At 41.6% G+C, this 24,886-nt stretch overlaps 1 protein-coding gene across 1 annotated transcript; it reads left to right on the top strand.

Annotated features, from left to right (window-relative positions):
- The first annotated feature begins 287 nt into the window (after positions 1–287).
- On the top strand, positions 288–9,320 carry AMER3 (APC membrane recruitment protein 3). The gene is made up of 2 exons (XM_084876427.1): positions 288–374; positions 6,674–9,320. The coding sequence occupies exon 2, from the start codon at positions 6,691–6,693 to the stop codon at positions 8,548–8,550; it is 1,860 nt and encodes a 619-aa protein (XP_084732553.1). The 5' UTR covers positions 288–374; positions 6,674–6,690; the 3' UTR covers positions 8,551–9,320.
- The last annotated feature ends 15,566 nt before the right edge of the window (positions 9,321–24,886 follow it).

The raw sequence follows: 24,886 nt of genomic DNA, 5'->3' as shown, positions 1-24,886 counted from the left end.
ACAGGAGACAGGGCCTAAGGAACGCAAAACTACATCCCTGTGGGGAGGCAGAGACAGAGGCACAAGAACAAAGCGAGATCCAGTGGGGACAGGGCAGCGATGGGGCACAGAAACTGCAGCTTCCATTCCAGCCCCGTAGCTTCACCTCTCCCACTGCTGAGCAATGGCACCTCCCACCGCTACATTCTCTGCAGAAGCCCGCCCTCTCTCGAATTAACCCTGCCCAACTAGTTGCTGCTGAGGCTGCCCAGCAGGGCTTGCAAACCACCGGGCTGAAAGTGGGAGCTGGCTGTGGTGCTGACCGCGCAGCTGGGCGTGGGGAGTGGCTCCTGACCAGATTCAGGCAGCGTCTTTAGATAATCCCAGTCCCAGAGGTAAATCGCCAAGGCCTGCTGGAGGTTGTAGGGTGGAGCGGGAGGAGGGGTAGGGAGGGAGAGCAGTGATTTGGAAATTTTTGTGCGTTCTTTCGCATAATGGGAGGGATGGTGGAGGGACTAAGGTCTGTACTCTCTTCACTCTATGGTGCCTTGCGCGGATGTTTGGGGTCTGGAGTCTGGGGAAGATGATCCTTTTAGGTCTGCACTAGGGGAGGGAAGAAACCCTCGGTCCGTGGTTAGTTGCCATTGCGGGAATTGGGAAAGAGGAGATAAGACTGGAGTTATATTCTGTTAGTTGGGCAGGCCAGGGATACCCAAAGACTCCCTTAGAGGAGGTGGGCCAAAACCTTTGCTCTGCAAAGGGCCCTTTGTCTCCCCAGCGTGGGGGTTGGATGAATTGGTGATGCTCACTGCACTTTCTGCTCTGTTCCCCACCCCACACTCACTTGAGAATATGGAAGCTTTTTCTCCCCACAATGACCTTCACTTCTTCCATCCGAGAGATATCTGCTTTCTTATCACTACCCACCTGGAAGTTAGGGATGAAACAGGAGAAAGCTTGGCATATACCAAAACTATTCATCAAAAATATTTTTATGTCTTGAAATCATTTCTGTAGTGTATCTCAAGGTTTTTATTTTGCTCCTTGAAACACCCAGTCACTTTCATGTTAAAAGGGGAAAGAAAAGCACAGATCTTACCAAAGGGAAAAGAGAATCACAGGCTGTTGAGATAAAGTCAGTAATCACAAGAAAAGCAGCCAGTTAGAATTATTTTATTTTCTTTATATGCAATAAATCTATATGTTTGTGCATTCTCTGTGTAAAACATTGAAAAAGAAGGATTTATACATGTGGGATATCTCTGCCACCACATTTTTTTCCATTGGACATTGCTCTGGCTCCTAACTTGAACTCTTGCCTCTACTCCTGCCCCTACTTTCCATTCTCATTTACAGTGGGAGTAATCTGTTAAAACTGAAAATTGGCCCATGTCACTCACCCTTCAAGACTGGCTCCTGATGGCACATAGGATAAAAGCCACAACCCTCCCTGACACCTCAGGCCAGGTGTGGTCTGCCTTGCCTATCTCCTGCTTCATCCCACTGCTTGCTCTGGTCACCTGGGCCTGCTTTTAGATCTTTAACTGTTCTTCCCTCCCAAGATCCTTAATGCCTTTTCTCAGATGTTCCCACTACCTGGAATATGTTCCCCTCATCATTTGCCTGGTTGTCTTCAGCTATCTTTTAGATCTTGGTTTAAATAATACATACTTGAATCAGAATTGATTAAGTAAGTACATAGTGTGGTTCCTGTTTTCATGGAATATGCAAACTCATTTTAGAGGTGAAAGACTCAATCCAGGGTCTTGGTATCATAGAGACCTATCTTAGAAAATGATGTGCATAAACTGTAGAATTAAAAATTCCAGACCCAACATTCTATTTAGGAAACTTAGATGTAACTATATGGCTAAGATGTCTCTACAAACATAAATACTTCATTTAAATAAGTAGCAGCTCTAGTTACTACATTGGAGTCTGGAACCTTTGAGAAATTTTCATCATCATTGGGGAGTGTGAAGATCAAGCAAGCCCCATAGTGAGGCTCCAGTGATGACTGAGTGTTATAGAAAAGAAGACACCAAGCTAGGGGAGGGACAGGTCTATTTTCTCTTTTGGGGACGGACTTGGCACATAGCTTAATCCTGGACTCCACTGATAGGACCTTTTAGCTAGAACAGTGGTCGGCAAACTGAGGCTCGCAAGCTACATGCGCTCTTTGGTCCCTTGAGCTTTTAGTAAAGGCCAGCTTAAGAATACCCTAATTAAGTTAATAACAATGTACCTATCTATATAGTTTAAGTTTAAAAAATTTGACTCTCAAAAGAAATTTCAATCATTGTACTATTGATATTTGGCTCTGTTGACTAATGAGTTTGCCGACCACTGAGCTAGAGGATTACAAAGCAGAATGTGCATTTTTGCAGCTGAGAACCTGGTCATATTTGGCCTCTGCCATCAGGCAGTGACAGTGCTAGCATCTGGCTATCCAAATAAATCCCACTCTGACCCTGAAACTGTCATGGAAGGTGACTGCTCAGCCTGTTTCCATTTGAGTAGTGAGCCCTCTGACATCTCAGAAAGTTCCCACCCAAAGAGTCATGCTCTGATAAAATATTATAATGTGGAAACTGACTGGACTGAATTTCATATGATTGCTCCAGAATTTTGCAAGCTTCTGGTTAATTGTTGTTGATCTTAGTGCTTATTATCATATCTTGCAAAATGTTAAATTAACTCGGAAAACAGAGTGAACAATATTAGTGACTGAGTCCAGTCTTCTAAAGCAATGACATTTACTTTGATCTATCATTTTCCAAGTTTAGAGTGCAGTGACATTTCCAACTGTTCATGATTTTAAATCAATTAACATTTCCAATAATTAAGAAACCAGTAATTTTATTTATAGAGATCAATAGCAAATGAATCATCTTAATTCTTGTGATTGCAAAATTCACAGTGAAATAATTTTATCATGCCTTGAAATTATTTCCAAGAGTATGGTAATAAAAACATTTTTCTAAAACAGAAAAGAATAAATTTAATATATATGTCATAATATCTCCAAAATTTCTTGCCACAGAAATTATACTGTCTTCAATTACAATTTTTCTAAATTTGTGTTAAGTACATTTTTGTTTTAATCTTAATTTTTATTATGCTTTCAAAAATCTCTCATGAAACCACATTTATTATTCCACTTTTAGATTTGCCATGAAAGGGGACTTTCAGCTATTCTACCTAATAAAAGAGTAATATGCAAATTAACCACCACTCCGCTACACTCACAAGCCATGCCCACCAGCCACGCCCATCAGCCAATCAGAGTGATATGCAAATAAACCCAACCAAGATGGCTACAGCCACAGAGAGCAGGAGGGAGGCTTGCGTTTGCCAGGCAATGAAGGAAGCCAAGCTTTCCACCTGCCCTTGCCTGCCTAGGCCTCCACTCAAGGCTACAAATTTTCAATTATAGAAGGTAAACAAATCCAAACAGAAATGGCTACCAGCCACGGAGTGAGCAGGAGGCTTGGCTCCGCTCCAGGTTACAAAGTTTCAATTGTATAAAGTAAATAAATTCCAGATACCAGGGCCTCTGCTTGGGTCGCCAGGGAGTGTGGTTGGCCTGAAAACCACCACAAGCTCCTCACTCAGGCTGCCCCAAGCCCCAAAGGAACCCCCACCCTGATCTGGGACACCCTTCAGGGCAAACCAACTGTCTCTACTCCCCCTCCACCCCCCACCCCTGTGCACCAGGCCTCTATCCTATCTAATAAAAGAGTAATATGCAGATTGACCATCACTCCAACACACAATATGGTTGCCCCCATGTGGTCAAAGATCCTGCCCCCAGGTGGACACAAGATGGCCACCACAAGATGGCCAGCAGGGGAGGTCACTTGGGAAGCACCAGCCTGCAAGGGAGGGCAGTTGGAGGCGATCAACCCTGTAGGGGATGGCAGTTAGGGGTGACCAGGCCGGCAGAGGAGGGAAGTTGAGGGCAAACAGGCTGGCAGGAGAGCAGTTAGGGTGGCATGGGAGTGGTTAAGGGGTGATCAGGCTGGCAGGCAGAAGCGGTTAGGGGCAATCAGGAAGGCAGGCAAGTGAGTAGTTGGGAGCCAGTAGTCCTGAATTGTGAGAGGGATGTCCCAGATTGGAGAGGGTGCAGGCTGGGCTGAGGGACACACACACACACACACATCCGAGCACGAATTTCATGCACTGAGCCTCTAGTTTGTTCATAAAATATCTAACATTGTTAAGAGCATAGGCTCTTATCCTAACTCTATCACTTACCACTCGATTCTGTGTGACCTGGACCAATCCATTGGCTTTTCTGGACCTTAATTTCTTGTTTATAAAATGGGGTTATACTACTGTGCCTCTTATAAAGTTATGGGACAAGTATTCTGCCTAGTTAAGTAAATGTAACCAAGACTCATATTGGTCCTCAGACCCTAAAACTCAGTTAATAACAACTATGCTCTGTGCAGCCACCCCACCCTCCCACCCCCAGAGCTGAGGGAGGCCTTATCTAGGCCACAAAAGATTTGGGGGGATCAGAAATGGGGTCTACAGGTACAGAGTGGGAAAGGTTTGGGTACATGCGACACCTGGCAGGTATCAGAAAGCAGTAAGTAGCTTGAAGCACTGTCCTGCTGAGCAGGATGTGCCCACCAACAGCTGAACTCTAGCTAATCCCAAGGCCAAGTTCTGTGGCATTCCCAGGCATAGTGCCTGCTCTTTTTCTAATTCTTCAGTTAAAAGTGTCCTGCTGCAGGAGAGGAAGCACTGCTTTGGGTGGGAAGTAGAGTTGAGAACTCCAGTGAATCTCTGCAATGCCAGTTTTGCCACACCTCTTCATCCTTTTTGGCTTTAATGTTATCTACTGGGCTGTGAGGCAGCTCCTGCTCCTGCCTCTGGGTCCTCATGTTAAAGCATTTTAGAGACCCTGGAGTTGACTCTGGCCAGCTTATAGCTGTCAAAACAGTTCTCTGGAGATAGCTATGAGGCTTCCTTGTCAGTGAGTGTGAAAGGTATGCAAGCTGACAGAGCCTTATGCTTTCACAGTTGCTTCATTCCTCTTTCACAAGCTGTGGCCTGAGAGGAAGTGAATTCAAGTGCTCTCTATGGAGCAGGAAAAAAAGTAAAAGAAACCAGCCCAAAATTCTCTTCTCTGATCTCTCCCTGGCCAGAATGACAGAGGCCCAACCTGTAGATCACTCACTGCCATGGGGTAGGACTGAGCATGTGAAATGGGCACCTGTGAGGGTGCTGGGGGGAGTTGGGATGGTTCTCAAGTCTTCCCTTCTTTTGGTGTGGTCTTGTGGGTCTCCAAATAAACCCTAAAGGTAACATATTTAAAACTAAACCCTTTCTTCTCTCCCTCAACCAGCGCTTAGCACAGGCCCTTTCCCCATCTTCACTCAGTTCTCCATTTTCTTGCCTTTCCTCAATTCTCATTATTCCCTTCTCTTGGCATCAATCTAGGCCTCAATGTTTATAACTTCTGGCTTTCCTCTTTTTCTGTATTCAGTTGCTGAACCCTAGTGTTTCTTTCTTTGAAAAAACCATATAATTTGACATCTATTTTTCATGCTTATGACTATAACCTCCATCTGGACCTTATCTCTATACAGTCAGCCCATTTTAGCTGTCTATTTGAGACCTCTTTGTTCAGAGCCTCCCTCTTAATTTATTCTGTCCCTACTCAGATGAATGGTATAGACTACCAACTTCTTTATGCATTGCTTCCACTCATTCATTCAGAAGACTTTCATACTTCTTTGTTGATCTCAGGGTAAGGCCAAACCCTCAGCTGTGTGAATATAATCAATTTGGTAGCTATTTCACCACCTTCTCAGTTCCACACCCTGGACAGACATCAACAAGAGATCTCAGCACCTTTGCCCACTGAACTCAGCATGGGCATCAGAAACCTTACCTGGATGGCATTCCAGGCATCAATATATTTCAGTTAGGCTTTGCACAAAAAAGTGACACAACCTACTTTTTCAGCAATGATTTTCTGTGTCTATCCAATCTGCCTGTTCCTGATCTCATGCTTGCCTCCTCTCTTTGGCTTTCTACCATGATACTCTCTGTCATCTCAGTGATCAAGCTCTGCATGCACCATCAGATGCTTGACTGTGCCTCGTCTGATGGCATCTGATTGAGTCTTGCCTCCTCAAACAGATGCAACAGTCCTAGAGGACAGTATATGTGCCTTTCCCTCTGGCTGATGGCTGACTCTATCCAATCCAGGGAGCAGGCTTGAGTTTCCCTTTGAGCTTTGTCTCTTAGACATAGGCAGCAACTTTTTTATTTAATTATCAGCTCCATTCACAGGACCATGATACAAATACAAGGACAAAAATACTTCCCTACAAGTATGTGGTGCTATATGTAGAGTGCCTGAGCCTAGAAATGAGAGTCTGACTTGGCCAGACATCTCTGAGAGGATGCTTGGGTGAGTCAAGAGATCACAAATGCAAGAGCACCAGACACTTCTGCAATCATTTTGGGTACTACAGTTACCTTTAATCATGTGACTTAACTTCTCTCAGCATTAGTTGTCTATAAAGGCTAGATAAGTGAGCATGGATGGGCTGCTCCTATCTCCCTCTCTATCACCTCCAAGGAGGATCCAAGCTTAGATGTGAGAGTTCAGCTCCAACACCACTGTGGGCTAAAACCATGGTTACTAAGTGCTTCATGCTTTCCTCCACAACAGCTAACAGCACTGGAAGCATGGAACTAAAGAGAGAAAAGACTTTCATTAAATCCAACCTTCACATTTCTCATGAGAAGTACCCTGGCCCAGCAGCGGCTGCCCCAGCCTGGGACGATGAAGACCCCTGGTCAGTCTCACCTGGAGGACAGCAGCAGATCCATGGTGAGAGAAGCCCCCAAGCCAGTCCCAATACCCATGGATATAACATATGCTCCAAAAGGGGGGCACAGCCAGAGCCTGAGGGTGGTGCCACAGACCTCTGTGGTGCAACCTTCAAATTGGTATGGAAGAGCAAGACTCACAACAGTGTGCCTGGGGCTGGCAGGATGGTTGCAGCCACAAAGCAACTGATAGGCAGCACAAGCTTTCCAGGGCCCTCTGGCAGCCAGCACATCATTGATTACCGCCATTTTGTGCCCCAAATGCCTTTTGTGCCAGCCGTGGCTAAGAGCATCCCGAGAAAGAGGATTTCCCTGAAAGGACCCAAGAAGTACTTTCAGAACCTATTCCACATTCATAGAAACAAGACTGAGAACTTGGCCTCACTGGCAATCAAGGGAAAGAGCCTGCCTTCCCCCAGAAACCTGTCAGAGGCAGGAGGGCAGCGAGGCAAAGCCTTCTTCCCCTTGGGTGAGGGACTGGGGCTGGATGGCTTGTGCCAGGACCTATCTGACAGTGAGTTCCTGCCTGACTCCTCTTTTGACTTCTGCAGGGCTCTGTGTGAGGACGTGGCTTCACTCAAGAGCTTTGACTCACTCACAGGCTGTGGAGAGATCTTTGCGGATGAAAGCTCAGTGCCATTTTTGGAGCTGAATGAGGACATGGAGAGCTCAGCCAAGTCATCACAGGCCCTTGAGAGCAAGGATTCTAGTGGCCCCTTTCAGGGCAGCATGGAAAAGCTGGTGTCTCCTGCCCAGGATGACATATCTGACTTTGCCAAATTCTGGGATAGTGTGAGTCACTCTGTGAGGCACCAACAGCGCACCTTACTGGGCCCATGTCTGGAGGGTCCTCAAGGAAAGGATACAGTTCAGCCTGGGCTTGATTCAGCTGGCCTCATTGAGTTCCCTCTGTGTCCCTGCAGGGATCTCCTCAGTGGTTCCAAAGCCAGCTCCAAATATATAGGCACCACTAGGAGTGAGCAGCCAGCGTCTGTGTCCACGAGTGATGAGGGCTACTATGATGCCTTTTCACCTTGCCTTGAGGAGGATAGGAAGGAAGTCCTGAACCCAGGTACCCCTGCAACTGCTTTCCCTCAGGATAGCTATAGTGGAGATGCCCTCTATGAGCTTTTCTGTGACCCCAGTGAGGACCCTGTTGGCCTTGATGATGACCTGTGCATGTCTGAGAGTCTCTCAGAGCCAGCACTGGGAATGCCACTGTCTATTTGCAGCTTTCACATGGGGGCAGAGGAGAACTTGGCTCTAGGACCAAGCCCAGACCTGCTCAGCCAGTGTTTCTTGAGCTCCTGGAAGGGCAAGGAGTGCCTGCTGAAGCTCTGTGACACTGAGCTCAACATCACCATGGGTATTGTCAACTGGCTTCGCCGTAGTCCTGAGTTCCATGCTCCTCCTATCTCAACCCCTGAGGATCCTGCAACCCCATTCAGGAGATTGGTGGAGAATCTGGGATCTGACTCTGAGAAGAAAGGCCCAGGTCTAGTGAAGCTGGAGGTCAGAAGGGCCCATGCTTCAAATGCAGGTGGGTTAACAGTCAGCTTAAAACCTAGTAGGCAGGAGCTGTGGGTACATTCAAGTATCAAGGGCCTGCTTTCTGGAGAGAGCAAGGTCTTAGCAGGGCCTGAACAGGAAATAAGCTCTATGTCCAGGGACCCATCTCTGAAGTGTGTTCAGGTCTCAGGGGAAGAAGGGACATGAGGTTGCCACGAAGGTTTGTTCTCCTCTTTGGGATCTGCAATATCCATGATGATAGGCACTTCTAGCAAAAACAAGGTCAAAACCAAGATCATTAACCCCTTTGCCTGGCCCCAGTCCCAGGAGCTCAGGGCCCCTGGGAAGATGGGGTGTTTTCGAGATCAGCGGAGAACAAGTCTTAGAAAAACTACCCTGGATACAGAGTCCTCTCTGAAAGGTTGTGTAGCCCAGGTTGCGGCCCTACAGATCCACTCAGACTGCAAGTCCTATTCTGTGCAGCCTCCAAGGCAGGACATGAGCTATAGGCTCTGTAGACAGTCTCAGGCCAGGGACATTACTGTTTTGCAGCAGAAACAGTCTAACAGCTTTCCTGGAGTGGCTGCTGTCTGTAGCCTGCCCTCCTTGACCAGTCCACTCCACAGCGCACAGGATCAGAAGTGCCCAGGCCTTTTCCTGGACATAAGCCAGCTCAGGATGGAGCCCACCAGGCTGGATGCCCAGGCCCATGTCTCAATGGAGGAGCAGTACTTGTAGCTCAGCTTGAGGGCCAGAAAGCAGGTGGCACCTAAGAGTCAGTTGAACTTGTAGTACTCTTGGCCCTGCTACCTAGCTGAGCCCTTGGAGCCACCTGTCAGGACTTATGAGCCTCACTTCATCATAGCCAATATGAGAGGGTTTCCTCTTCAAGTACCCAGAAATCTGTTGCATCTTCCTAACTCACAGAGGCCTCCTCTGCAACCAACCAGAAATAGAGGCCTCAAAGTCAGCCAATGTGGAACTCCTATTGCAGGATGGCCTTGTAGTCACCAGGAGCTGCATCTTTGTGGCTACATTCAAGAGAACCCAAGATGAAAACCTCCATCCTTTGTTCTTGATATGAGAACTGTGTTTGGGAGAGATGGGTTGACAGGTCTCAGCCAAGTAGGGCAGGGCATTTTATTGTTGAGGCAGAACCCACAGGCTCATCCAGACCAGGTACTGACAGCCTAAGACCAAGGAAAGCTGAGAAGCTGCCAGTACTTTCAAAATGTGTCTCACTGATTTCCTACAAGGAAATAGTCTATTCCCAGTGTTGGCTGTGAAGTGGCTACACCTGGCTTCTCCTTATACAGCATGCCAGAGAGGAGCTCAGGCCTGAAACTAATGGGAAGGACACATCCATATTGTTAATTGGAAGTGGAGGAGCCAATAAATTTGCATAAGGGTTGAGAATAATAAATGAGTGAGTGTGGGGTCCAAGATTCAGATGTGGGACATTGAGAGCTGGTGACAGGCAAGATACAGAGCCACAGATGAGCTTTGGAGTACCCTCTGGCCCCACCCGTCTGCTCTCTGTTCCCAGAACAAGCAGCCATGAAATATTGGGAGCCTCAAAGGACTTTTCCATGAAAATAAGAATCAGCTTCATCTCAGCAAGAGTCTTGAACAAGCAGATACTATATATTTCTGTGCAATATAGCCACCTGCCTCTGGCCAAAAATCACCCCATAAAAACAATAATTTCCCCCAACTTGCACTCTTTAAATGGGAGCCATGGACAGCATAATGTTTGGGAAGAACTGATTGATTTTCCACATCTCTTTCACTTGGGCCCATCAGCATCCTTGCCTCCCCCTTCAGGAAAATTTACCTTTAAATGGGACTGGACCTCTGTCCCCTTATCCCAAAGCCACAACACATCTATAGCACCAAACATTCAGAATAGGGAGAGAAAAGATGACCCACGTCCTCATCAATAAGAGGCATCTATTCTGTCCACTGTTGGGACATGAGATTTAGTGGAAGACTGCCTATCAAGCTTCTCTGTGATTAGATCCCACCTTGCTGACACACCACAGTGAGACATTAAGGATGGGATGCCACAGGCTGCCTATGCCATTATTTCTACAGGAGAGGTCAGCACTGAGATATGTAGTCTGCCAGCTGACCACAAGCTGTGCCTCTCCAGATTGTCTGAGGCTTTGTTTCAGATGAGAAAATGATCTGCAGCCCTCAGTACAAAGTGCTTGCTGGGGTTGACTGTGCACAGGATGCAGGTGGTATGTTGTAGGCTCTAAAACTTATAACAAGGTTCCTAAGCAGGCCCACCCAAACCTGGACACTGAAATAAGTCACAATGATCCCTTCTCTCAAGCCTGCCACAGATGACCTCAACAGTGTTATTGGGCCTGGCTACATCAATAATGAATCCTTCACCTCGTCCCTGCATCAGCCTAAGTTCAGTTAACATCCTCAGTGCTCAGACATGGAAATCAAGGACAGGGTGCATGTTACTTGCTCCTGGATGCATATGGCTAGAGAGTGGGGTTGATGGGATTTGAGTCCCAACCACTGGCTCCAAAGGCCAGCTCTTCACCAGACTCCAGAACTACTCTCACTGAGCTCTTGCAGTGAATGTCTCTTTTCTTCTTCTTCTCCTTCTTCTTCTTCTTCTTCTCCTTCTTCTTCTTCTTCTTCTTCTTCTTCTTCTTCTTCTTCTTCTTCTTCTTCTTCTTCTTCTTCTTCTTCTTCTTCTCCTCTCTATTTATTGTGTAAAGTTTTACCTATAATCTCCTTTTTCACTGATTGACCCCTCCCTCAGCCATTTCCACCCTGGACAAGCCCCCACAGCCCCAGTGTCTGTGTCTATTGATCATGCTAATATGCATGCATACAAGTCCTTTGGTTGCTCTCTAAACACCCTCTCCCTCCCTCCCCCACCACCATCATTTGTCTCTGGATCTATTTTGTTCATCAAATTATGTTGATCATGTGATATTGAATGTCTCTTTCAAAGCCTTCACTTCTCTTTTCTTCAAGGGCACAGATGTCTGCGCACACTCTGAGTGCCAGCCTGTGTCTCCCTGTAATTAGGCTTAAACACCAGAGACAAAAGATGCCTTTCAATCAGTCATAGCCCTGTCGTTTTGTATGCACCTGAGCAAAGCAGGTGTTCAGTAAATAGTTGTGGAAAGAATAAAGTATAAAAAGGCTGCATATGGTTTTCTGACTTTTTATTGATTATGAGGCATGTGTCTGCTAAGAAGAGTTAAGGTTTTATCTTGGCAGAAATACTAATGAAGCATTTCCTTAAAGTTACATGGACTGAAGACTCTCACCGGCAAGGTAGAGCATAGGGATCAGGCCTAAACTGGCAGACAGACAATCCTCTCACAATCCAGGACAGCTGGCTCCTAACCACTCACCTGCCTGCCTGTCTGATTGCCCCTAACTGCTTCTGCTTGTCAGCCAGATCACCCCCAACTGCTCCCTTGTTGGCCTGATTAATACCTAATTGCTCCCCTGTTGGCCTGATTAACACCTAGCTGTTCCCCTGCCTGTCCAATCATCCCCAACTGCCCTTCCCTGTCAGTCTGATCACCCCTAACTGCCTCTGCCTGCCTGATCACCCCTAACTGCCCTCCCCTGCTGGCCTGATCTTGCCCCCAACTGCCCTCCCCTGCAGTGCTGACCTCACCCCCAACTTCCCTCCTCTGCTGGCCAATTTGGTTCTGATTGGTCGATTCCTATGCCAGTCAGCCCATCAAAAGCTCCACCTCTTAGGCAGCCATTGGCTCCTCACAATTGACCCAGATTTGGTTCTGATTAGTCAGTTTCTATGCCAGTCAGCATCTCTGGGCCTATCAACAGGGCCTGATCAGAAAGGCAGGGCTGGTCAGCAGCCCTGATAGAGACCTGGAGAGAAATGGAGGCACAGCTGCTGGCCAGGCCTAGAAAGAAAGCGATAGAGAGGCAAGTGCAGACAGATCAGACCCTGCTTCTCCCTTCAGGCCTCTCTCTGGGCCTGATTCACAGCCCCCTCAGCAGTCAGTGCTGAGTCACTGTGCCTGCAGCCACAGCAGTCAGCCGCTGACTGCAGGACTGACTTCCAGTTGATGGAGCCTCCCAGTAGTTGTGGATGTGCTGGACCCAGGGATTTTATATATTACGGTTGTCTCTTAATAAAAAATCCAAAACACCACAAAGTGCTGAACCTCTTCTCCCTGAGTGTGTCCTCAGACCCTTTCTATGCTTATGGCCTAAACATATGCATGAACTTTAATCTTTTTTACTATGCAGCAGCTTGCAGACATCTTCTTAGCAGACACCAGTAGCAGGTAGTTTCTCTCTTCTCTCGAATAACTGCACAATAGTCTCCTATAGGTAGCAATTAATTTAAAAACTCTCCTGTAGATAAATATTCAAGTTATTTCCCATTTTGCTGTTATAAACAATACTTCTCTTACTCTTTTAGTATCCTAAATGCTCTCTATTAAAGCCTTCTTTAAAACTATAGAATGAAACTTACCTCAATAATGAAAAGATGAGTTAAAAAAAGAAGAAGAACCATGCATTCTGCTATCCTGCTTTCATGTCCTTACTCCACTGCCCAGTTGTCCTAAGGCCCTAATGTTAATGGTCTTGGATCCAGGCTGATACAGACACACATCCATATTTCAGAGGGGAAAGGTGTTTTGTTTTAAATAACTTGTAAAACCTTAGATGTTGTCATTCCCGTTCTTACAATAAGAAAAATCTGGACAAGTTAAATATCTATGACTTTTCTTGACCTATCAGAAGTTGTAGGGCAAACAACTTCTCTGAATTCTGGACATACAAGCACATCTAGAGAAAAACAATAACCAAGACCTGGAGCAGAAACCTCAAGATACCAAAAACTGGTAGGAACAGTTAGAGAGTAATTTTGACAAATTGTTTCTTGCTAAGTAAGATTCTGAGGGTGGGGAGCAGGATAGTAAAAGGTAAGCCTATACTTTTATAGGCTTTTCCTCCAGGAATCACACTAGTTTTTAGGGTAAGGGTAGAAAAATATCTCCTCATGGGCCTGGCAGAAAGCAAAAGTAGCCATGTAAAACCCTTCAGACCCTTCTTTCTAACAGGTCTATTCTGAGAATCTTCTCCAACTGAAGGAAGGAACAATCCTCCCCAGCCTTCCCATCTCACATAATGTAATAAATAAATAAGTAAGCAAGCAAGTGAGAGTCAAATAGTAGATAATTTAAAAAAAAAAAAAAAAAGCAGGCTGGAAATGGTAGGCCAGAAGGGACTAGGGCTTCTAAAAATTTAACCCTACCCCCAAGGCACAGGCTTGCAAAAGACTGAAACCTAAGTAGAATCTTAGAATATAATAGAATAACCCTCCCCTTCTTACCCCACTCACTCACCCTATCAACACAAATAAACCTCTAGTAATACTAATAGTAGATTACAACTAAAAGAGACAAAGATTATCTCCAAAGACCAGAAGAAAAGAAAGTCACAAGAATGGAGAGGAAAAAAAAAAAATAAGCCCACTAGAGTAATATCAAACCTCTGATGCCTATGTATATGACAGATTAGCTAAATTAACATATATTCTTACTATTAAAAAACCTATTTACTTCGTATCTATTATCCTTTATAACATATCTGGCTTTCAACAAAAATTATAAAACCTACTAAAGGCAAGAAGAAACAAAATCTGAAAGACAAAGCCATCATCACAATCAGACTCACAGAAGTTGGAATGATTATACAATGATTATAAAATAAGTATGGCTAATATGTTTAGAGCTTTAATAAGAAAAAGTAGACAATATTGCAAGAACAGGTGATAATATAAGTTGACAGGAAGTATTCTATGAAAGAAATCAAGTGAAAATGCTAAAAATCAGATGCTGTAACAGCAATGTATAATTCCTTTTATAGGTTCATCAGTATACTCAACATCGTTAAATAAAGAATCAGGGAGTCTTATTAGAAAATACCTTAAGATAAATAAAATATATACTAAAATAATAATTTTTCTATTATTTTTTTAGTAAACAAACCAAAAGTTGGTTCTTTGGCAAGGCCAACTAAATTGAAAAATATTCAACTAGATTAACTGAGAACAAAAGAGTCAAATATCAAAATACTAAAATGAAAAACAAAAGTGGCGAAAATGATACCAATTTTACAAAACAAACAAACAAAAAAGACTATAAGAAAATGTTATAACCATTTATGTCAACAAATTGGATGACTTAGATGAAATGGGAAAATTCCTAGAAATACACATCTACCAAATTGGGTCATGAACAAATAGAAAAGCTGAACACACCTATATATAACTAGTAAGGAAATTGAATCAGTAATTTTTAATTGCACAACAAAGAATATCCCCAGACAAGATGACTTCACTAGTGAATTCTACCAAACATTTAAAGATTTAACACCATTCCTTCCCAAGCTCTTCAAAAAAAAAAAAAAAAAAAAAAAAAAAAAATAGAAGTAAAAACAATTCCTAACTCATTTTATGAGGCCATCACTGCCTGATACCAAAGCTAGAAACAGACAGTATAAGAAACTATACCCCAATATTATTTATAAATATGTAGATATAAAATTTTTCAATATAATACTAGCATACTGAACTCAGCAGAATATTAAAAAGATTACACAAGAAGACCAAGTAAGTTTTATTCTTGTTGACTTAACATACAAAAATCAGATCAATAAGGTGAAGGAAAAATAGCACATGAATATTTCAGTTAATGAAGGAAAAACATTTGATAAAGTCCATCACCTTTTTGTGAATAAAAATACTGAAGAAACTAGAAATAGAATGAAACATGCATACAAGCCCCTAACTTTAACATGATAAAGATAATTTATTAAAAACTCACAGCTAACATCATTCTAAATGGTAAAAGACTGAAAATTTTTCCTTTAAGATCAGGAACAAGACAAAGATATCCACTTAGATCCCTTCTTTAAATGTAGTATTAGAAGTTTCAACTTGAGTAGTTAGGCAAGAAAAGAAAATGTATCCAAATTGAAAAAGAATTAAAATTATTTCTGTTTACAGACCATATAATTTTGCATGTAGAAAATTCTAAAGATCCACAAGAAAAAAAACTTAAAGTTCATAAATTAGTTCAGGAAGTTGGAGGATACAAAATCAACACATAAGTATCATTGCAATTTTGTATAGTAACAATGAACAATTAAAAAATTTTAATAAAGCAATTTTATTTACAATAGCTTAAAAATACTTAGGAATACATTTAACCAAGGCGGCAAACAAATGTACATCATAAAGTATAATACATTGCTAAAAGAAAATTTAAAAGACATAAATAAATAAAAAGACATTCCATGTTCATGGATTGGGAAAGAATATTGTTAATATAACATTACTGCCTAAAGCAATCTAAAAATTCAATCCAATCCTTATGAAAACTGCAATAGCTTTTTTTTTTTCTTTTTGGAGAAAAAAAAATCCAAAAATTCATATGGAATCTCAAGGTATGTAAAGAGCCAAACAATTTTGAAAGTCAACAAAATTATAGAACTCATACTTCCTGACCTGAAAATTTACTTAAAAGCTATAGTAATCAAAACAAGGTACTACTGGCATAAGGACAAATATACAGAACATAAGTGCAGGCTGGGCTTAGGAACCGGCACCCCCACCCCTGCATGAATTTTGTGCACCAAGCCTCTAGTACAGAACATAAGACTCCAATACAGAAACAAGAAATAGAATTGTACATATTTGGTTCTCTTTGACAAGGATTCCCAAAATATTCAAGGGAGAAAGGATTGTTGTTGTTTTTTAATTCATGATAATGGAAAACATAGTTACATGCAAAAGTATAAAGTTGGATCCTAACTATATTCCAATACAAACATTAACTAAAAATGGATTTAAAACCTAAATGTAAAAACTAAAACTATAAGTATATTAGAACACATAAGGGAAAGTCTTTATGACACTGAATTTGGCTATGACTTATATATGATACCAAAAGCACAGGAAACAATAGAAATAAAGAACTTCACAAAAATTAAAAACTTCTGTGCACCAAAGAAAACTATCAACACATGCAACCCTGGCCAAGTTAGAAGTTAGGGCACATAACTGGTTTGTGTGTTTGGTCCCCAGTCAGGGCATGTATGGGAGGCAATCGTTCAATGTTTATCTCTCACATCAATCTATATCCCTTCCTCTCTCTCTTAAAAAAACACACAACAATAAATCATATCCTCAGGTGAAAAATTTTTTTAAAAAAGTATGACAACCTATAGGGTGGGAGAAAATATTGTCAAATCATGTCTGAGAAAAAATTAATATGAAGAACTCCTATAACTCAACAACAAAAAGATAAACAACTTTATTTTAAAAAGGGGCAAAGGCCTTTTGTAAAATAGACATTTCTCCAAAGAAAATACACAAATGATCAGTAAACACAGGAAAATGTGCCTAACATCACTAATCATTAGGGCTATGCAGATCAAAACCACACCGAGATATTACTTTATAACCATCAGAGTGGCTATTTATATACATTAAAAAAAGAAAAATAACAAGTGTTGGCAAGGATATGAAGAAATTGAAACCTTAGTACATTGGTGGAATATAAAGTGGTACAGCCATGTGGAAAACAGTTCGGTGGCTTCTCAAAAACAAAACAAAACATAGAACCATATAACTGATCAATTCCACTCAGAAGTGTACATTCACAGGAAGTGATACAGGGACTCAAACAGATATTTGTTTATCACTGTTTTTAGGCAAAAATAGAAACAACCCAAATGTTCAACAATTCTATTGTATGTTTGTAGCACATTTTGTTTATACAATGGAATATTATTCTACTTGAAAAAGATACTAATTTTGATACATGTTACAACATGGATTCATTTTGAAACCATTGTGCTAAGTAAAATAAGGCAGACACGAAAAGGCAAATATTGTATGATTCCACTTATGTGATGTACCTAGACTAGGCAACCTCATAGAATAGAAAGTAGAATACAGGTAACCAGAGGCTGGGGGTAGTGGGGAGGAAAAATAGTATGTTTTTGTTTAATGGGTAGTGTTGTTTGGAACAATAAAAAATAAAGTTCTGAAAATTTATAGTGTACCAATTTGATAAAATTGTGAATGCATTTGATGCAACTCAATTGTACAGTAAAAATGGCTAAAATGGTAAATTTTATGTTATGCATATCTTAGCACAAACACTAAAAATGAGCTAAAATGAATATAAATTAGATATTAAGATGGAGATAAAAGGAATCAAATAAGATACTTAAAATCATAAAAGGCAGAAAAAGTGTGTGGGGGATGAAGGGAAAGGTACAAAAAATGCAATGAATAAATACACACCAAAAATGACAGATTTTACTCCAATTATATCAACAATAATATTAAATGAGAACAGCATATAAAAGAATGAGATCATGAGAACGGATTTAAAAAGATCCACCTACATGTTGTCTATAAGAAACTCACTTAAAATATGTCATAGATAGGTTAGAAGTAAAAGTATGGAGAAAGGAGAAGAAGAGAGAGAAATCAAGATGGTGGCATAGGTAAATGCCTAACTGCAGCCTCACACAACAAGTTAAAAAAAAAATACAACTAAAATACAAAATGGACATTATCCAGAACTACAGGAAAGTAGACTGAATGGAAATTCTACAAATAAAAGGAAAGAGAAAACCAGAAGGAAAATCAGAGGAGCTGTAAAAGCCTAAGGTACAGAGATATGGTGTGCACATGGGGAGAGGACGGAGTCAGAGAGGAGGGGGCACCTGAGTGCCTGACTGGCATTGCCTAGCGGGAAGGAGATAAAAGCTCCAGACTGCACTGAACCCCAGTTCTGGGCAAGACCCTGGCTCATACAGAGGGATTCTAGGCTGAAAGGCAGAAAATCAGAGGAGCTGCGAAAGGCAGAGCCCTGGAATGGTGCACGTTGCGCACATAGGTCGGACTGTTGACTCTGATGCTAGATTGCCCTAGCAGGAAGGAGACAAAAGCTATAGACTGCACTGAACCCAAGTTCCAGGCTCATTGGGGGAGAGACTAGACTGTCTGGTAGTGGGCAAAAATTGAGTGCACCTTTCTCTCAGAGGTGCTTGCAGCGAGTACCAAAGGACACTGAGAAACACTGAGACTCAGGAACCTCATAGGGTGGGGCTGACATGAAGCCAAGGCTGTAGGCTCCACCCTGAAACTCCACTCCATCCAAGCTGAACACAGAGGCTTTTGCAATTTTCAAGTCTAGTTGAATAAAGCTGTCTCCCAGCATAGACACAGCTGATCCTCACAGCCAATTGGCCTGGAGGTCAGTTCCTCCCAGTGATACCAACAACAATCAAGACTTAACTATAATAAGGCTGTATATACAGTCCACAAAAGGGTGCACCAAGAGTGTCCACCTCAGGTAACTGGGAGACTGACCCACTGAACCATATAGGACACCTTAGCACACAAAGCCACCCTACCAACTCAGGGAAGCTGTGAAAATGCCGAAACAAGAAAACAGATCACAAGAGAAAAAAATGAAGGACAACAAGCAACTGGATATAGAGTTCAAAACCACAGTTATAAGATTTTTCAAGAATTTCCTAGAAAAGCTGATAAAATAAATGAGACCTATGAGGATATGAAAAGGGATCAACTAGAAATAAAGAGAGATCAACTAGAAATAAAGAATACACTATCTGAAATAAAAAATATTATATGGAGTCCTAAAAACAGAATGGAAGATCGCAAGAATCAAGTCAAAGATTTGGAACATAAAGAGCCAGAAGACACTCCTCTGCAGAAGCAAGAAGAGAAGAGAATCCAGAAAGTTGAAGATAATGTAAGAAACCTCTGGGACAACTTCAAGCGAACCAACATCAGAATTATGGGGTTGCCAGAAGAAGAGAGAGAGCAAGATACTGAAAACATATGAGAAGAAATAGTGACAGAAAACTTCCCCAACCTGGGGAAAGAAATAGACTTACAAGTCCAGGAAGCGCACAGAACCCCAAACAAAAGGAATCCAAAGAGGACCACACCAAGACACATCATAATTAAAATTCCAAGAGCAAAAGACAAAGGGAGAATATTAAAAGTAGCAAGAAAAAAAGCAGGTAGTTATCTATAAAGGAGCACCCATATGATTGTCAGCTGATTTCTCAACAGAAACCATGGAGACCAGATGGGAATGGCAAGAAATATTCAAGGTGATGAATAGCAAGAACCTACAGCCAAAAATACTCTACCCAGCAAAGCTATCACTCAGAATCGAAGGCCAGATAAAGAGCTTCACAAATAAAAAATAACTAAAGGAGCTCATCACTGCCAAACCAGAATTATATGAATTGTTGAAGGGGGTTCTTTAGGAAGGGGAAGAAAATAAAGATAAAAATTATGAACAACAAATAGGTAACTATCAACAAGTGAATCTAAAAACCAAGGAAATTTAAAAATCTGATGAACAATATTAACTGGTGAATATAATAGAATCAGAGGTATGGAAGGGGAGTGAACTGAATATTCTCAGGGAAAAGGGAGTCGGGGGTGTGGGAAGAGACTGAACATAAACTGTACACCTATAGATGAGGTCAATGGGAGGTGTGGAAAGGGCAGAGGGTGGGGTGGGAACCTGGTGGAGGGGAGCAATGGAGGGGGGAAAAATGAGGAACATTTGTAATAATATGAACAATAAAAATTTATTTTAAATTATTTTTTTAAGTATGGCGAAAGATATACCATGCTAACACTAATCAAAAGAAAGTAGGAGTAGCTTACTACTAGTAGTTTCAGACAAAACTAATTATAGAACAAGGAAGATCACGTAGGTAAAAAGGACAATTATATAATTATAAAGAAATTAACTCTCTAGAGACAGAAATACATTGATCAGACCATCAAATCTCAAAGGGAAGGTAGGGGAGGGTGGGGTTAAGAGAGAGAGAGATCAACCAAAGAACTTGTATGCATGCATATAAGCCTAACCAATAGATACAGACAACAGGGGGGTGAGGGCATGAGTGGGGTGGGGGTAATAGGGGCATAAGGACACATATGTAACACCTTAATCAATAAAGAAATTTTAAAAAATAAGTTAACTCTTCAAGAAGATACAACAATCCTAATGATATGCACAACAGTAGAACACCAAAATGCATGAGGCAAAACTTGATTGAACTAAAAAGGAGAAAAAGATAAGGCCATTATAGTTGGAGACTGTAACACTCCTTTGTCAGTAATTGATATATTAAACCGGCAGAAAATCAGTAAGGACCTGAACAGCACTATCAATCAACTTTGATCTAATTGACATTTATAGAACACTCCATCCAATAATAGCAGAACACACCTTTTCCTCAAGCATACATGGACCATTCGTGAAAATAGACCACATATTGGCCATCAAACACAACTTAAGGTATAGTAATTATACAAAGTATTTTTCCATGAAGGCACAGGTTAACAATTCAGAATCTACTGTATATGTATACAGGGACTGAACAAATGAGTAAAGGGATGATAGCTGACAGATGGTGGGAGCCAGGTTCTCACTATTGGAGTTGAAGTACACAGATAAGCAAGAAGTGCAAGAGTAGAGTCAGAGACATTAGTATGAACTTGTGTTTAGATTAATGTAGGTACTGATAGACAAATATAAAACTAGTTATAGATATGTGTGTAACATACAGTTTAGTATACATACATATATGTCCTAGCTCTGTCTACTAATAGGCCCTTAAAGAAATGACACCACAATAAAAGGAACATATCCAGCTCCAGTTTATAATACTACTAGAGGCCTGATGCACAAAATTCATGCAAGAGTAGGCCTTCACAGCCATGGCCTGCACCCTTTCACAATTCAGGACCCCTTGGGTAGGATTTTAGATCTGGCCTGAGATCAGGGTTTATCAATGCTTTCCTTCCCTGGGCTTTAGGCAGCAGGCCCCAGCCCCACTGTTGCCACTGCTTGCCATCTGTGCAGTGCTCCCCCACCTCCTGGGCAAATGACAGGCTGAGGTACAATGGCTTGGATGGCTTGGGCCTCCCTCTTTCTTTGCTGGGGACCGGGGCCAGCCCTGTAAGGGGCTCTCTGCCTACCTGATAGCCCCTAATCACTCTGCCTGCCTGCCTGATTGCCCCTAACCACTTGCTTGGGGGCAGGGCCAGCCTGGAGAGGGGCTCTCTGCCTACCTGATAACCCCTAACCACTGGCCTGCCTACCTGATCCCCCTAACTGCTGGTCTGCCTACCTGATCACCCCAATCCCTCTCCCTGCCTGCCTGCCTGATTGCCCCTAACCACTTGTTTGGGGTTGGGCCATCACTGACTTTTGGTTGGTCAGCCTCTGGTCATTATGACCCAGGGATTTTATATATTAGGATATGCAATACCTATGGACACAGACAATAGGGTGGCAAAGGGCTTGGGCAGGGCAGGAACAAGGTGGAGGGGGGCAATGGATGGAAAAATGGAGACATTGTAATAGTCTCAACAATAAAGATTTTTTTTAAAAAAAAAATGGGTGTAGCTGTGTTCCAATAAAACTTTATTTCAAAAGCAGGTGGAAATGCATTTGGCCTGCAGTCTGTAGTTTGCTGACCTATTTTATTTTATTTTATATTTTATTTTATTTTATTTTATTTTATATTTTTTAATTTTATTTTTAATTTTATTAAATTATTATCTGTGTACATATTTTAACATTGCCCCCCCCCCCATACATACCCTCCCTCCGCAGAGTTTTGTGTCCATTGGTTGTACTTATATACCTGTATACAAGTCCTTCGGTTGATCTCCTATCTCCCCCACATCTCCCTACTCTCCCCGCTGTAATTTTACAGTCTGCTTGTTGCTTTACTGTCTCTATATCTATCTTTTGGTTTGTCAGTTTATAATGTTTTTTAATATCCATAAATGAGTGAGGCCATGTGGTATTTCTCTTTCATTGACAGGCTTATTTCACTCAGCATGATGTTCTCTAGTTCTATCCAGGTTGCTGCAAATGATGAGAATTCCTTCTTTTTTATGGCAGCATAGTATTCCATTGTGTAGATGTACCATGGTTTTTGGATCCAATCATCTGCTGACGGGCACCTAGGCTGTTTCCAGATTCTAGCTATTGTAGATGTGCTGCTATGAACATAGGGGTGCATATATCCTTTCTGATTGGTGTTTCTAGTTTCTTGGGATATATTCCTAGAAGTGGGATTACTGGGTCAACTGGGAGTTCCATTTTCAGTTTTTTGAGGAAACTCCACACTGTTCTCCAGAGTGGTTGCACCAGTCTACATTCCCACCAGCAGTGCACGAGGGTTCCTTTTTCTCCACAACCTCGCCAACACTTGTCATTTGTTGATTTGTTGATGTTGGCCATTCTGACAGGTGTGAGATGGTACCGCATTGTTGTTTTGATTTGCACCTCTCGGACAATTAGTGACTTTGAGCATGTTTTCATGTGCCTTTTGGCCTTCCTACTGTCTTCTTTTGAAAATATTCTATTTAGGTCCATTGCCCATTTTTTAATTGGATAATTCATCTTCCTTTTATTAAGTTGTATAAGCTGTTTGTAGATGTTGGAGATTAAACCTTTATCAGTGGTAACATTTGCAAATACGTTCTCCCACACAGTGGGCTTTCTTGTGGTTTTGTTGATGGTTTCTTTTGCTGTAAAAAAGCTTTTTATTTTGATGTAATCCCATTTGTTTATTTTCTCTTTAGCTTCCATTGCCCTAGGGGCAGTATCAGTGAAGAAGTTCTTTTGGCATATGTCTGAAATTTTGTTGCCTGTGGATGCTTCTAGTATTTTTATGGTTTCCTGTCTGGTGTTTAAGTCCTGTATCCATTTTGAGTTTATTTTTGTGTATGGTGTAAGTTGGTGATCTAGTTTCATTCTTTTGCATGTATAATATCTGTCCAATTTTCCCAACACCATTTATTGAAGAGACTGTCTTGACTCCATTGTATATTTGTGCCTCCTTTGTCAAATATTAATTGAGCATAGTGTTTTGGGTTGATATCTGGGTTCTCGATTCGATTCCATTGATCTATATGTCTGTTTTTGTGCCAGTACCAGGCTGTTTTGAGAACAGTGGCTTTGTAATACAGTTTGAAGTCTAGTATTGAGATCCCTCCTACTTTACTCTTCTTTCTCAGGATTGCTGTGGCTATTTGGGTTCTTTTATTTTTCCAAATGAACTTTTGGAGAGTTCTTTCTAGGTCAGTGAAATATGCCATTGGTATTTTAATGGGGAGTGCATTGAACCTATAGATTACTTTAGGAAGTATGGACATTTTGATGATGTTGATTCTACCAATCCATGAACATGGTATGTTCTTCCATCTGTTTACATCTTCCTCTATTTCTTTTTTCAGTGTCGTGTAGTTTTACGCATATAGGTCCTTTACTTCCTTTGTTAAGTTTATTCTTAGGTATCTTAATTTTTTTGGTGCGATGGTAAATGGAATTGCTTTTTTAGTCTCTGTTTCTGTAAGTTCACTGTTGGTGTATAGAAATGCCATAGATTTCTTGGCATTAATTTTGTATCCTGCTACATTGCCAAATTCATTTATTAAGTCAATTAGTTTTTTAATGGAGTCTTTTGGGTTTTTTATATATAATATCATGTCGTCTGCAAACAAGGATAACTTTACTTCTTCTTTTCCAATTTGGATGCCTTTTATTTCCTTTTCTTGTCTAATTACAATGGCTAGTACTTCCAGTACTATGTCAAACAGGAGTGGTTACAGTGGGCATCCTTGTCTTGTTCCTGTTCTTAGGTGGAATGGTTTTAGTTTTTGCACATTGAGTATGATGTTGGCTGTGGGTTTATCATATATAGCTTTTATTATGTTGAGGTATGATCCTTGTACTCCCACCTTGTTGAGAGTTTTTATCAGGAAAGGGAGTTGGATTTTATCAAATGCTTTTTCTGCATCAATTGATATGACTATATGATTTTTATCTTTCAATTTGATTATGTGATGTATCACGTTTATTGATTTGCGGATATTGTACCAACCTTGCATTCCTGGAATAAATCCTACTTGGTCATGGTGTATGATCTTTGTGATGCTCTGCTGGAGACTATTTGCTAGAATTTTGTTGAGGATTTTGGCATCTATGTTCATGCGGGATATTGGCCTGTAATTCACTTTCATTGAGTTGTCTTTATCTGGTTTTGGTATTAAAGTGATAGTGGCTTCATAAACGGAGTTTGGAAGTGTTCCTTCCTCTTGAATTTTTTGGAATAGTCTGAGGAGGATAGGTTTATTTCTTCCTTGAATGTTTGGTAAAACTCTCCTGTGAAGCCATCTGGCCCTGGGCTTTTGTTTGCTGGAAGATTTTGATGACTGTTTCAATTTCTTCCCAAGTCACTGCTCTATTGAGATTTTTAGATTCTTCCTGATTGAGTTTTGGAAGGTTGTATTTTTCTAGGAATATGTCCATTTCCTCCAGGTTGTTCAGTTTGTTGGAATAGAGTTCTTTGGAGTATTTTGTAACAATCCTTTGTATTTCAGCGGGGTCTGTTGTTATTTCACCTCTTTCGTTTCTGATTTTGT

Source organism: Pipistrellus hanaki (genome assembly GCF_964339955.1).
Source record: "Pipistrellus hanaki genome assembly, chromosome: 3".
NCBI lineage: Eukaryota > Metazoa > Chordata > Mammalia > Chiroptera > Vespertilionidae > Pipistrellus > Pipistrellus hanaki.
The sequence above is the reverse complement of the archived record's forward strand: the minus strand, read 5'-3'. Positions and strand labels throughout refer to the sequence as shown.